Source organism: Citrus clementina, unplaced genomic scaffold (assembly GCF_000493195.1).
Source record: "Citrus clementina cultivar Clemenules unplaced genomic scaffold, Citrus_clementina_v1.0 scaffold_7, whole genome shotgun sequence".
Taxonomy (NCBI): Eukaryota; Viridiplantae; Streptophyta; class Magnoliopsida; order Sapindales; family Rutaceae; genus Citrus; species Citrus x clementina.
Window position 1 is genome coordinate 10,281,352 of NW_006262075.1, and position 15,604 is coordinate 10,296,955.

At 33.9% G+C, this 15,604-nt stretch overlaps 1 protein-coding gene across 2 annotated transcripts; it reads right to left on the bottom strand.

Moving 5' to 3' along the window:
* Window positions 1-578: 578 nt before the first annotated feature.
* LOC18036075 (pleiotropic drug resistance protein 1) lies at window positions 579-8,268 on the bottom strand. 2 transcript variants are annotated; one of them, XM_024181317.1, is made up of 24 exons: window positions 7,774-8,267; window positions 7,277-7,390; window positions 7,087-7,182; window positions 6,908-6,992; window positions 6,638-6,797; window positions 6,473-6,549; window positions 6,062-6,115; window positions 5,875-5,965; window positions 5,473-5,774; window positions 5,050-5,331; window positions 4,648-4,964; window positions 4,385-4,545; window positions 4,191-4,294; window positions 3,954-4,110; window positions 3,744-3,866; window positions 3,496-3,653; window positions 3,055-3,387; window positions 2,619-2,909; window positions 2,423-2,506; window positions 2,170-2,303; window positions 1,836-2,063; window positions 1,557-1,728; window positions 1,221-1,475; window positions 579-1,114 (listed from the first exon to the last, which is right to left on the bottom strand). In XM_024181317.1, exons 1-24 carry the CDS (start codon window positions 8,097-8,099, stop codon window positions 854-856), a joined length of 4,365 nt encoding a protein of 1,454 aa, XP_024037085.1. In that variant the 5' UTR covers window positions 8,100-8,267; the 3' UTR covers window positions 579-853. The 2 variants fall into 2 exon arrangements, with proteins under 2 accessions (XP_024037085.1, XP_024037086.1); XM_024181318.1 differs by having other exon boundaries at window positions 854-1,114; window positions 4,191-4,545; window positions 7,774-8,268.
* Between the last annotated feature and the right edge of the window lie 7,336 nt (window positions 8,269-15,604).

Genomic DNA, 15,604 nt, shown 5'->3' on the forward strand with positions numbered 1-15,604 from the left:
AAAAAGTTAGAAACCACCATTTCACCCAATTTCACGCTTATCATTTGAGCTTTACCCACCTTCCTTCCTAAAATCAAAGTAATGCTCTTAATAATATTAAAAAATTATGTCAATTAAAGGATGATTTTCTAAACATTGATTTTTTTTTAATTTTATTATTATTATTATTATTATTTTCTTTTTTTGGCGAAGATCTTCACACGGTACTTCCTCAACACGTATGATTCTATTGAAGAAGTTAGGTCTATGGGCCAGTTGGCCCAACGCTCAACAGACGGCCCAGGAATCGGAGCAAACAAGCCCAGTACTGTGATTTCACCACTCTCCTGGAAGGCTGGAAGAGACTTGCAGAGCAAGGCTGAGTGAACTTGTCATTGAAGAAAAACGTAAACTTCACCAAAATTTTGTATGCACAGATACACGGTACACACCACATTGAGAAAAATCTGGGGCCGTAGAGTTTAGGACTAACAAATCCTATGGCTAGATGACATCAAGCGCATATGCTTGTTGATTACTCCATCTCTTGTATAAAAGAATCACTCATTGTGAACTTTTCTCACCTATCAATGTAATCTTTCTGGGAACTAAGATTCATAATCATTTCCTTCTCACAAAATATTAACTGCTATAGATAACCTTGACTGGCGAGGGAAAATTTATTAATCTAAAAAGATAGAAAACATATCTTGTATACAAAATATATCTTGCAATGCCAGCAATGAAAATGCTAAATCAAAATAAACAATACACTGACGGGACATTGCATGAAAAGATTATAGCATAGCCAAAACATCCGCGACGCGATTTCTCTTCTGAATCGCATGTTCAGCAGCAGTACCTATCAGAATTACTACCGCCTCTGGAAGTTAAACATCTTAATTCCTAGGGCGAAGAGAAATCCAAATAACACTGCAAAGACAACGAGAACAGCTGCAACTACTCCCAGAAAATCATGTTTGAAATCAAAATAGTCCTTAAGAAACTGTTTCACCGTTTCACCAGTATCCATTTTCTTGTCGTCCATATCTCCGAACTGCGAAGCAACCAGTCCATACAAGGTCCAAGCTATGGGGTTGGCCCAATAGTACCATCTCCACCATATTGGAATCCTCTGTTTTTTGACAAGTTGAAAGATGAAGAAAGAATTAGTAACAAAAATTATTTAACCTAAAGAAAAAATCTAGCATCTGAAATAGAAATGGGAAGACGAGACTTACAGGTCTTGGGATAACAAACCCAGAAAAGACGTTCCACAATCCATAAAATAAAGTTGAAACAATGGCAGCGATGTGGTGGTTTGGTGTCAAAGCCACAGCCATCATGCCATAGAAGGTGAAGAACAATAATGTGAAGTACATGAAGAATATATACCAAAAAAACTTGGCGGCTGTCCATTCAAATCCAATCATAGCATAGACTATAGCACCATACACTACTGACTGAACTAATATATAAGGAATCTCAATCATAACCTGCAGGAAAGAAAATTAAAAGTCAGTAATGAAACACGGTTATTTAACAATTCAAATATATGAAATGTGTCAAACAATTACTTGTGCTAATGCCCATGGTATGCCTGCATACATGCCGGCAGCTTTTTCCCTGTAAAAGACTGTCCTTTCAACTGATACTATTGGCTGCACTGACGAACAATATTGAACACCAAGGAAGAGAACTGCAGTAAACATGGAACCCATTGCATTGAAAAGATCTTGGTTCCTTTTCCTGAAAATTAAAAAGTCAAAATAAAGATCAAAACGAAGACGAAACCACAAGAGACTTTGAATAACATTCAAGTGCAAAACTGTTCCAGACAACTAGTTATAACTCACGTTCTACCACCCAGGTCCCAAAACAACGAGCCAAACAACAATGCTATGAAGGCCGTGAAGAAAAATCTAACAGCAGTGTATGGTGGGTTTCGCCAGTATGACCAGTGTTGTTTCCATAAGCAAGCCACAAATTGGATCCAAGATGACTGCGAAAATTGAGTAGGAAAATAGAGGTCCTTTGAACCAGGAGGAGGCCTGCTTAAATCTTCAATGAGTGCTTTGTTTCTCCTGATTCACATGGCATACATCAGCATTAATTTATAGCTAAACAAATGCACCGGCAAACTGTTGAATGGATTTTGGTTATGTAAACTAGTGGTACATGATAACATACCTGTATAAATCTGAGCGCTTGTAATGTTCGGTAAAATCAATCCCCAAAGCCAATTCTTGCGAAGCAGCTGAAACTTCCAACATCCAAGTTGCTGGATTGTAACCATCTTTAATCTTTTGTACTCCGGGAATTGCCTAGAAAAAACAAATGTACGTTCATCAGCTATTTCCGTATTATAAAATAAACCAGTCACTTGCAATGTTGTTTCAAGTTAGATTTCAATTGTAATATGAGAATATCCATTAGATCATACTTCGAAATAGCTGATAAGATGGCAAGAATGACGACCCAATGGCCCGACATAAATTTCTTGTCCCCCTCGCTTCATTAGGAATAGCTGCAACGTATTTTTGAACAATATTAATCAATGAGAGGAAAAGAAAAAACAAAGGGAAGAAAAAAAAGGAAAAAGCTTAAAGCTCGTTTGATCTAGAATTAACATTTCTTACCTCATCAAAAGCTTCAAATATGTCAATGCTTGGTTGATGAATCGTGCACACTACCGTCCTTCCAGTGTCCACTGTGTTTCTAACAGTTCTCATAACAATTGCAGCGGCTCTTGCATCTAGTCCTGAGGTTGGCTCATCCATAAATATGATGGATGGGTTAGCCACAAGCTCAACCGCAATGGTAAGCCTCTTACGCTGCTCTGTTGAAAGACCACTTACACCAGGCAAACCAACCAGTGATTGTCTCAACGGATTCAGCTCCACAAGCTCCATTACTTCGTCAATAAACATCTGTAAATCAAGGGTAAAACTCTAAATCAGTATGAATTATGTCCATTAATGTATTTAGGGAATCTAACTGTTTCCCTGCCCGTTGACTCAGTTTAACTAGTTTTAGCCCTTAATGACCTAACACTCTAGGTGACTTAGTGCCTACCTTTCTGGTTTCGGAATCAACTTCAGGTGATAAACGGAGCCAGGCCGAAAAGAGCAAGGACTCATATATGGTAACAAAAGGAGAGTGGATGTCATTTTGCTCACAGTATCCTGAAATGCGAGCAAATGTTTCTTGCTTCTTCGGGTAACCAGATATTGTTATGTTACCAGTAATATATCCACCAGTTTTCCTGCCAGCCAAGACATCCATCAAAGTGGTTTTACCAGCGCCACTGACACCCATTAAAGCTGTAAGAACCCCTGGCCGGAAAGCACCGCTCACGCCATTCAAAAGCACTAATTTATCTTCAAGAACACCTTGAACTTTCATTTCCTGTGAAGTTAAACAAACCAATTGATCATCATGCTCGACTACATAGTATTGAATCAAGAAATCAACAAAACCTCTAAACATCTTAAATGGTTTTCAAATTAATGTTACCTCTGGCATGTCAACAGAGTATACAACCTCATCAAAGGTAAGGGAATGAGGTTCAAATGGAAGAACCATTCCTTTTTTCTTCGGACGACTGGCCTCCGCTTCTGCCAGTGATAAGGATTGGGAAGAGGACTGTTGTCCCCTAATGTCATCTGTACTCCCTGCATTTTAAACATAATTTATTAGCTTCAGAAGGCATTTACAAAAGTATCTCATTTTTTTCCTCAAATATATCAAAATACTTTTATCACCTGAGCGAGTGTTGTGGTTAGAACTACCTCCAAGGGTTGATAACTGAACATTTCCTCCAATTCTATCATCTTGCTCATTACTTTCAATTTCCTCCGTTATGACAGCCCGAGGCTTCTCAAATGCTGTAAAAATTTTTTGGAGGAAATTAGAACAGAAACTCACTGCTATAGAAGTAATTTAAGAAAGTGAAGAAGGTAGGAGCAACCCACGATCAAGAAAAGTAAGAGCCAATGTGTAAGCGAAGTTCAAAAGCAGTACGAAGCCAAACAAAGCCCCCAATCCAAGCCAATACCAATATTCATGTGCGAAGAACCCACGGGACTTCAAAACTTGCACCCCAAGCGTTTCACTTGAGTCTTGAGTAAACTGTGATATGAAAAAGTTACCAGCATCAGTAATGTTACTAACAGCTAAATACACAATCAAGGAAAAAGATCAAGAATTACCTTTTTCCAACTATGCCCCAAAAATTCATTTGCCACTATTGCATTCTGTGCGTATGTCAAAGGAGAACACCAGTAAGCCCATTTCCACCATTTTTTTATGTCCTCTGCATTATGAAAAAATGAAATGGAAGTATTAAAGATAAATTTTTCTAAGGAAGCTAATTTAATCTGGTTTATTAGCATATTTTCTGTACCTCGCGAAAGGATAAATCCACCCAATGACAAAAGTACAAGTAATGCAAATGAACCAAATGTGTTAGCAACAACCATGTTTCTGCCGGTTACTGCAATGAATCGGAACAATGCAGAAGCCATCTGGTTAACACCCAAGAGCAGCACGTACTGCTTAAAAAACCTGCAACATGAAAACCATCACATAAACTACCTTGATAAAGAGATCATGGAACTAAAACTTTACTGGTTACTAAAAAATTTGGTTCATTTTCTCTGTGATTACCTTCCAGCATTGGAATCATACCCAACAACATAATATGATAGGAAAACCCAAACAGCAACCTCCAGGAACGAGACAGGGATCTTTAGAATCCATGAGGGAATAGCATATGCCCACGGAGGAAAGAACCGGAAGTCTCTTTGCTTGTAGAAGACAGGAAGCTTTGCTATGGTCATAGAAATCTCCGAAAATCCATTGAAATTGACCATTGTGATGGCGAAGAACATGGCACCAGCAAAAATTCCACCATCAGTTACTGTATCTTTGTGCATTTTTGTTCTCAAGAAGAGTGTCATGTAGACCACTGCAACAAATGCAATCTAAAGCCAGGAGGAAAAACCAATCAATAAATAGTTATCACATGAAGCAACAATTAAAACAATTCAAAACTATGTTGGTACTCACTTGAATGAGTTTGAAGATGTAGACAAATGAGTTCCTCTTCATCAGCAAAAGTTCTCTTGAGATGTTAGCTTTCAACAACTCTCTTTTGCCAACACCATATGTTTCTGTGGTCAAAGCAGCTCGATGGCTCTTGCTCTTATCAAATGGAGTCCGAAGCTCATCAGAAATTTTCTGTCCCACATGGAATGATTGGAATGCCTCAGCAAATTCCTGGACTGTAACAAACCTGTAAGGCTTCTCTTTATGTGCCCAATACTGCCTTTGATCTTTCCTTGATGTGACCTGGAACACATTATTTGTAAAGATTGAATAGAAATAGTAATGTGTGAGGCTCGTTATAGTTTTAGAATGTTATAAGCTTCTGTATTATCTATAAATATTTAGAAACTGAAACATCAAATATAGAGCTCTATCACCGCATACTTCTTGCAAGAAGTCAGCCACGCCTTTCCTTTTGGGGCATCTAAAGCCCATGGATGCAAAAAACTCTAGTACCAGTTCGCGAGGACCCTGGTATACAATCTGGCCATCGGATAGAAGGATAATGTCATCAAATAGATCATAAGTTTCTGGTGCTGGCTGTAGGAGAGATATCACAGCAGTTCCACTATTGATGTGAATATTTTGCCTGAGACAATTAACAATTTGGAAAGTTGTCGAGCTGTCCAAACCAGTAGAAATCTCATCCATAAATAGTGCCAATGCTGGTCCAACCATCATTTCACCTATAATTTAATTTACGATTTATCATATGTTTGAATGAAAAGAGATAACTATTTTTTATCTGACCACAATCAAAATGAATTTATGGAGTTTGGTATTTACCAGTCGTAACACGCTTCTTCTGTCCTCCTGATATACCTCTTATCATTTCATCACCTACCATGGTGTCTGCACAGACATCCAGTCCCAGAACCTATATGTTCATAAGGAGAACCATTCAAACAAGTGACATTATTTACTTGTTCTTGATCATAATTCGCAATTTTAGAGTGATTCATAAATATGTTACCTTAAGATAATAATCAGTGATCACATTGGCTTCTTGGCCTTCAGTTGCTATAGCCTGAGACGAGAATTGACAGAGAAATACAAGAAACTCAATCACCAAGAGTTCAAATCAATCTCCATAAGGTTGTTTCCGATCTAAATCTATTTTCTAGTGAGGTGAAAGGTAAAATGCCAAGCTTAAAATATATCTAATTCAACAAAATGATATAAAGAATTGAATCTCAAAGTTCATGTACTAGGATTTTCAGACATAGGAGCACTTGATTGAAGCCAGGCTTAAAACTGAAACTCATAATTCATCAGATTTTATTCTTTTTTCTCATCCAATAATTTTTTTTTTCTCTTTTCTGGAATCAAATTGGCTAAATGCTAAACATGTTTTAAAGTTTAAACAAACTTCAGCTTCTCTCACCTTCATGTAGACATCAATATCTGGATCAGGCTTAATACCTGCTGCCTTCTCTCTTCTTGCCAACTCAGTTAACATTTCTGCACTTCCCAAAAGGCAGAAACCTTTAATCTGAGTTCTTTACTTGAAGGAAGAAATTAAAATATATATATATATATATACACCTACCATAACGGGTTCCAACCCCCTGGCATCTAGCAGAGAAGGCCAAAGTTTCTCTCACAGTCATTTCACCTATATGATTATCGTGTTGACTGATATAAGCAGCTGTTCTCTGAGGCACAAATTCATCCATATCGTGACCGTTGTATGTAACCGTACCAGAAACCTACAGAGAGATGTTTTGATTCTCAAATTAGGGAGAAAATCAAAGATCGAAAAGCAAAGGTAAAAGCCAAACCCCTCCTAAATAATTAGAGCTTTTAACTATATAATCACCTTCAGAGTAGGATCAAGCTTCCCGGCCAAAGCCAACAATAGTGTGGTCTTTCCAGAACTTGGGGGACCCAGAAGCAATGTCAATCTGCGAGAAAAGAGATAGGCTCAATTTGTGATCACTACCAACATATTCATAGAAAAACAAGTAAATTAAGAAACAATAGGTATTTAATTTTCACCTTCCCGGCTTTATGACTCCACTGACATCCTTCAGGATTGTCAAGTGTCTCTTTTTACTTGGAATAATGCGGAGATAGTTCAAGATATCCTGCAAACAAATACAGATTATTTGAATTGGAGCCAAGAAATTAACAAAAGATGATTAAAAATAATAATAATAATTTTTGCATTTGAAGATTGGTACTCAAGATGTTGGTATAGAATTTAATGAACGATGGCAAGGCATTACTTGCTAAAAATGCTTCTGCTTCAACATTCAAATGTTCATATCGTACTTCGACTTTTGGAAGGTCTATTCCAACTCTGCCAAAAATCAAAGAAAAAAATCAGAATCATGACCAAAATACAACACGCTCTTGAAAAAAATAAAAATGGTGGACACAACATACACATGAAAAAAAAGAACTCTGACAAACACACACACACTCTCTCGAAAAAGGCCTGCTCTGACACCGAGTTTTTATCCAAAAGATTAGTCCATAAAACTGTAGATTGCTCCTTTACAATCCAATATGAGAGAAATCAATTCAAACTTAATATTTGTTTAAAACAAAGGCAATTCAAGATTAGCTTACGGATTATGTAACTTTTCTATTTGTTTAAGGTGGAAACAGAACATTACTGACAGCATGAAATAGTTATATGAATATCAGTTACAGCTGCTGAAGAACTGAAAGTTTTTTTACCTATCAATACGGTTCTTGAGCTTCAACAAGAACCTCTCGTTATCAACATCAGTAACTTTAACCAATTTATCAATCAACCTCTGCCTTTCTTGCAGCCCAAGGTTGTAAACATCAACTTCATTAGCTTCACCTCGTGAGGTAGTTAATATCCCCTTCCTCAAACGGTTATAGGTAGGCAATTTCTCGAGAGCAGCCCATTTTAGAGCCTCCTCATCGTCTTCTTCCCTTGAAGACCTCGAAAATGCACCGATGGAATTTGTGTTCCATCTAGAAGCGCTCCGACGCAAGCTAGTACTAGCCATGAAAATATCGTGGGTGCCCTCCATGGCAACTGAAGATGCTCAGAGCTGGTGAAACCAACCAAAACCGAGGAGTGCTTTTTTCTCTCTATTGTTGAACTCAACAAAGAGAAGTTCAAGCACGGAGAAACGGGTACTAATTAATTTGACAGAGCAATTGCTCCTACTATGACTTGATACATTAGTGACCCACATAACCATTTATTTATATCTTTATCTTGCATACAACAGCATAAATTGACTGGTATATGGCACCGGCGGCTCAAATAATCATTTCCCTTATCTACCCTCCGTGAACAAGTCGTTGTAGCAATATAAAATGATCGGGGCATAGACTTTTTTTTCTACTATAAATATCAATATTCCAGGGGTAGGCTCCGGATCTTCATTAATGCCGAGCTAAATTTTAAATTTAGTGTATAAGTTTACGTAAATTGCTGGTGCATGTCAAGGAATAAAACAAAAAAAATGTATTAAATAATAAATATCTAACTCTAATTTCAATGATAAATTACTCTTTTCATATTGAGTTTTTTACGTTCGCTTGTTTAGGAAGATATTTGAAAACTCTATTCTTAACTAAAAGAAAAAAAAATTCATGAAATTTAATTTTCTTAAGCCAACGGGCTCCAGCCACCTAATGGGTCTATATTCATTGCTATCTGATGTCGGGCAGTTGGGGAAAGTGATGGATTCTTGACCGTAGACTTTTGGCAGCAGAACAAAGAGTTACAAAAAATTTTTCTTTAGAAATTTCCAAGCAGCTGGTACCCGGTCACATTGTTTACCTATTTAACTTGTCATGAATTGACGGGGAACGGCCGACTCGTTTTATTAATTGGTGTGAAAAGATTTCCTTACCATGCTGCAAGAAAAGTAATCAAGACTTGATACAACATTACAAGGTTACTCAACAGACTTTGACTAATGACTATGACTGTTTCAATTCTAGAATGGGGATGGAATTGGAATACGAAACTTGTGCCTTGACTATTGTTACATTGATAAATAAATGCACCGTTTAAATACGAAACGATAAGATTTAATAAATAACATCCACACATAATCTTGTTATGATGAATTCGTTTATGATAAATTTTTCATTATTGATAATAACGTTATCGATGCGTAGATGAAATGTATAATTGATACACATCATATCTTTTTTTTTTCTTTCTAACATAAGAGATTTTACTATCTCAAATAGATGAAATGTACCAAATATGAAAATTGATTTAATTTTTTATTATTTTATTGTAATATAATATTTATTTAGCATACTATCAATTATTTGATTATGTAGAAAAAAATTATTAATTTACTAATAATAATAAGGTGTTAGTTTATCAATTCATAAAATCATTTTTGCTCATTTGAACAAGAATTTTGTATTTTTGGTTGAGTTTTTATCCTTAAATAAAAAAAATAAATTTAATTGCACACTTAAATAAATTGATTTTTGTTATTTCACCCCAATATTTTAAATAGCCATTAGCACACATCCCTAATTGACAAGGATATGACCAATTAAATAATAATTGTATCAAATTTACCACTCATATATATATATATATATATATATATATATATATATATATATATATATATATCTGAATGGCTAAGTGTTGGAAAATAGGACCATGGCCATGAGCCCATGACTAATTTTTTTATTTTTTTAGTTTTTAGTTTGGTAGTGAAATGGATTTCTTATTCTGGTAAATTATGAATTCTCTTCTCTACATATATTGCAATACAAAAAAAAAAAAAACTTATATTTGTCCAAATTGACAAGTCTGCGATGTCGGAGTATTGTGTTCATGTTGGCATCTTCAAATCGAAAGGTGTTTCTAAAATAGATTATGACTTCTAGAAGTATCACAGAACCTGAAAATTTTTAGGTGTAGGACTAATGTGTGAAAAAATAAAAGTCTTTAGTTTTTTTATTTTTTTAACAAATAAATGGATTTCACTGTAATTGACTTAGAAAAAGACAAAAAAGTGGGGTACGAAACCCGTGTGGCAACGTAGTTTTGGCCTTTTAGAATAAGTAACACTAATGTCACGTACTTGGACATTACCGACAAGACAACTGACTCAGACAAATGGCTGGACACAAACAACAATCAACGCTTGACGTGGAGAAAGTCAAAGCACGCCAATTTTGAAATGAAGATTACTTTAACCCTTCAATTTAATTTTCCAATTAAGACCCCTAAAACATGGGAGGTGGGGACCACAATCACCGGATCCGGATCCGGATCGTATAGCGAATTAGTGGCGTACTCTCTTACTGCCATTTCCCCGCATTAATTACTTTTAAAAAAAAATAATAAAACGAAAAATTTAATTATTAAATTAATTGTAGAGGCAACCAAGAATTTAATAATTTAATTATTAAAAAGGCATTTTCAACACTGTATTCAAGTAAAAAGATCCAATACTAAATTAATTAGCTCATGCCTTTCCTGATTTTCGTTGGTCGACATTATAAAATTATAAAAAAATAAAAAAATAAAAAAACATATTTATTTAACGTTAAACATAAGTTAAAAGGACATAATCTTAGACAAAAATTCGTGTTAATATATTTAAATTAAAAAAAAATACACACACACACACACAAAATCTTAGACAAAAGAGAGGGGAATTATAATATACCAGAAGCAGAAGCATTCATTTTCCGTCTCAGTGAACGTGAGCTTCTCTTCACCGTCAGCAAGTCCGTATGCTCATTCCCTCCATCACGACCGTCCATCTTGCTCAACTATAAAAAAAAAAAAAAAAAAAAAAAAAAAAAAAAAACTAAAAAAAGCATCAAATCTTTTGTGAAGCTTCTTCATTTTAATTAATTAATTAAGGGAAAAAAAATCTCGTCGTCCCGGCACAGCATAAGGCTGAGCTTCTCCGCCGCCGCCGCCGTATTGAGAAAAATAGCGGATAATTTTGATTTAAAAGGCTTCTTGTTAGTCATCACATTACCCAATTCCCTCACTATCCTTCGTTATTCTGATGGATTTTTGTGTTTCGGAAGTGAATTTCAGTTCTAATTTTTTTTTTCCATTTTTTTTTAAGTTTTGGAAGCATTACATAAACTTTTTTTTTTAATATTTTACTTAAACGAAAAAAGAAAAAAAAAGATCGGTTCGGTGGACAAAGCCTCTTACTCCTGATTCAAACGCAAGACCAATTAAAGAGTAATGATACAACCACAAACTCTTGTACAAACTTATTTTGTACAAACTGACGTGGCATTAATTCATTGGTTGAATGAAAATATAAATTAATAAAAACAAATCATGTGGGCCAAGTGATATTTAATTCAACCAATCTTATCAAGCCACATCAGCTTGTACAAAATAAGTTTGTACAAGAGTTTGTGGCTGTATCATTACTCCCAATTAAATTAAGGCAAATGCTATGTTACAATTAATGTAATATACACACTCAACAACAACCACACAAATTGTGTGGGCCCATTATTTGTGTGGTTGTTGTTGAGTGTGTATGTTACATTAATTGTAACATAGGGGCTCCCTTAAATTAAATTCCTTCGAAAGCTACTCGGATGACCGGCCAAATTAAAACTCTTGAAAGTTTCGATAAAATATTAATTTTAATAGTTAAAATTCTCTTTGATGGGGAAATAATATATTATAATTTAATACATTATTATTTTAAAATGTTGATTTATAACAAGAAAAAGATTTACCATACCCCGATGTCTCGGTGAATAGTCAAACAAACTAACACATTTTTTAGTGAAGAAGAATATTAGGACCATTTTTTATTGTAGTACCATTTAAATAGAGCAGCTAAAATAGTTAGCTTTAAAATTTTTTAATAAATATGAATAATTAAATATGCTTAGTAGACTAATAATATTAAAATAATTTTAAAACATAAATATTATTTAAAATGTATAATTTATTAAGATAATAATTTTGATAGATAAAATAATTTTAAAACATAAATATTATTTGTATTTAAAAATATATTTTTATTTATTAAAATGTTTAAAACAAATCTTTCGGTTAAATAGATTTCACAATTAATTCAATATATGTTAATAGTATTAAAATTATTTTATATGATATTCAAAATAATTTAAATTTTTTTACAGTTTTTAATATTATGTTTCTATTTATTATAAAATTAAGTTTAATACAATAAAATGTGTCTAATAGGAATTTTTAAAAAATGTATATATTATTACATTTATTTTAATATTATATTTTTATCTATTACAAAATATTAGAGTTAATTTTTTCGAGTTTATAAAACCAAAAGGTATTTTAGTTAAATAGAGGTCTTAATATCCCTTCTTAAAAATTTAAGATGTGTGTAATTATTTTTTCAAGGATATAATTATCATTTGAACATTCATAAATAGAAAATGAGGATATCGCAAGTTTTAGCACCCATTTGATCGTTCAACGGAGGCGCATGGTCAATCAAAAGAATGAAAAATGCCAATTCTAAAGTCAAGTGTTTTTATTTTCTTTATCTTCAAGTTTAAAGTCAACATCAAAGAAAAAGGTAAAAATGTAAGACAAATTTGGTGTCTCTTCGCTATGAAGAAAATTTTGACAGTGAAGCCAGATAGAAAAAGAATTAGAATAAGGTTTGAATAGGGCACAAGAAAATTTCATGGGTTAGAAAGGAAACAAAAAGTAGGAGAATGAAAATGTGATCATGGTTAATTTGAAAATTATGAGAGCTTTGTAAAATGAGATTTTAATTTTTAATTTTTGTTAATGTGTGCATAGAATAAATGGATTAAATCGATTATTTTTTTTATGTAGTTTAAATAGCTTGATTTTTAAGATTATGATTGAGAGAGTCGCGGATAATGTAAGAGCATTTACCTTTTACCACGTGTGTACGAATACCATCATGATTAATTAAAAAACACGTATGATAAAAAAAAGTTAATAAAAATATGACAATTTTAAAAGCATGTGCATTTTGCTAAAATAGACCGGCACTTGTATTACATATGTGTATATATTTGAACACTAAAATTTTATCCACCCTCATTTTGCACACCCCTTTATGTTTTGAATCAAACTTTTCATGATTACCTCACCCAATTAAAATTATATATATATATATATATATTAAAATAATAAAACTTAAATTTGGAAACTTCGAAAAATCAAAATGCATGCGGTGACTAATGAATAAGGTTCAACTTACACATTAAATAAATTAAGAGCAGCGCTAAACAACTTGCACAACACGATGACAGTAGGTCCCTGAATTGATAGAAACAGCAGCAAAACGATGTTCTTTTCTTGTTCTTTCTCTCTATTTTTTTAATTCGGTAAGCCCCCTGTCCCCATCTGTATAATGTTTAATATTTTCACAAATTAAAATATCCAATTTGAAATAAAATTCAAGAAAATCTTAAATTGTGTGTCTGGTAAACAACCGCAAATATAAAATTCACGTTCAACATTAGTAGGAAGGGAAGGGGAAAATATATATATTAGATCCGCTCAAAATGTCGATGATTTTATTTTCTTTATTTTAATGTTTAAAGTCAAAAGAAAAGAAAGAGAAAATGGAGGAGAAGAAATTTGATATCTTACTGCTGGACAAAACTACGTTACAGAATCTGTAAGGTACAGACTGCAGCATCAGCCGTTGGATGTGGTTGGATGTGGAGTGAGAAACTAAACAAAAGAAAATCGGATGGTGGGATGACGGGAGATGTTTGTTACAGAATCTGTAACATAGACAGGTCCCTTACTGCTATGTAAGCATTTGTTTTTTAATTTGTTTGAAATAACTTTTCAAGTAAAATTTATTTTAGTAGAGCTTTTATAAATAGGGTTTGACAATTTCAAATTCGGATAAGATTATTCAATCGGATTTCGGATAATTTAGATTGAGAAAAAATTTATTCAATCTCAATCGAGACCTTATATCTAATCCAGTTCGATTTGAATTAGTTCAGATCAAATTCGAATGAGATGAATATTTTGAATAAGTTCAAATTTAAATCGGTTTGGATTGAAATTAGATTTGATACCTTTTAGACAATTTTCACAAAAAAAATTCATGAAATCTACAATAGTATAGGCGGTGACATCAATCATTGTCAGTCTCTTCTTTTGGTTATTGATAATCTCATTAGAAGAGAGCTGGGCTGGATTTTCCCATTGTGTCTAGGGATGGCAATGGGTACCGCCCGCAGCGGGTTTGCCATTATCAAACTCAAACCCGCACAAAATTTAAATTACCAAACCCACCCGCAGCGGGTTTTAACAATTACCAAACCCGCAATGGTATCCGGCGGATTTTTTGCGGGTTTCCGTATTTAAAATCACAAATATTTAATATATAAATTTATAATAATAACCTCAAGTTTCATATAACATATTCAATTTTATATTTAAACAATGTAAATGAAAAATTAAAATTTCCACATCAATTCAACACAAATTCTCAAATTTAAGTATAAATTATACAAATCTATTTAAAAAACACAAACTAATATCTAAAAATAATAATTACATTTCATATTATCATTTAAAACAAGATCAAAGAGAATATATTTATTTTATTCACCACCATAAGCACCCATCTAACACAATGCCTAAAATAATAATTAAGATTAATATTTTCAAATACTAATTCGAAGGAAAATGCCTTTAGTTTTCTTTAGGTTATGACTTTAGATTTCTTTAGGTTATGACTTTAGAATAAGAGATGAGCCATATACACACATACACAACTTTAAGCCTTTGGCTATTTGGTAATTTGATTAATTACATTATTTTCTTTATATATTTTTATATTTAAATTAAATTAAAAATATTTGAAAAAAATTATTGCGGGTTTGGTGGATATCCATGCGGGTATCCACCGGGTATAAGGTTAATACCAAACCCACCCGCATCCATATGCGGGTTTTAATTTATAATACTAAACCCGCCCGCAACGGATAAAATTACCCGCAACGGACGGGTTTTGGCGGGTGGGTTTGGGCGTGTTTGCGGGTACAATTGCCATCCCTAATTGTGTCTTGACTATCTTCGACATAGTGGGTCTCGAGGACGCCATGGTGGCTGGACGTCGATCAAGATGTAGCTGGGTTCATTTGGTTTATACTGTCGGTGGCGTGGGTCGCTGTGTGCGTCAGGTCATGAGTGTGGTTTGTGGTCATGGGTTGCGGCTACCTTGTATCTTGGTGATTTTGGAATTAGGTTTTCATTTTCTTAGTTTCTATTTTTCTATTTTGTTTTTTTTTTCCTTTTTTAAGTAGCAGTGCAATTCAATTCGGATTATTCGAATTGACTCGAATTCGATCTGATCCAAATCTAATCCAATTACATTACACAAATTATATTCGATCGTATTTGAAACCAAATCTAAATCTGCTAGGGATGGCAATGGGGTGGGGTGGGGGTGGGGAGGCCTACCACATTCCCCACCCCGTTAGAAATTTTTGCCTCCATTCCCCACCCCATTCCCCAATAAATTTAGTGGGGTAGGGATGGAGAATCCCCATGTGGGGAATGATTTCC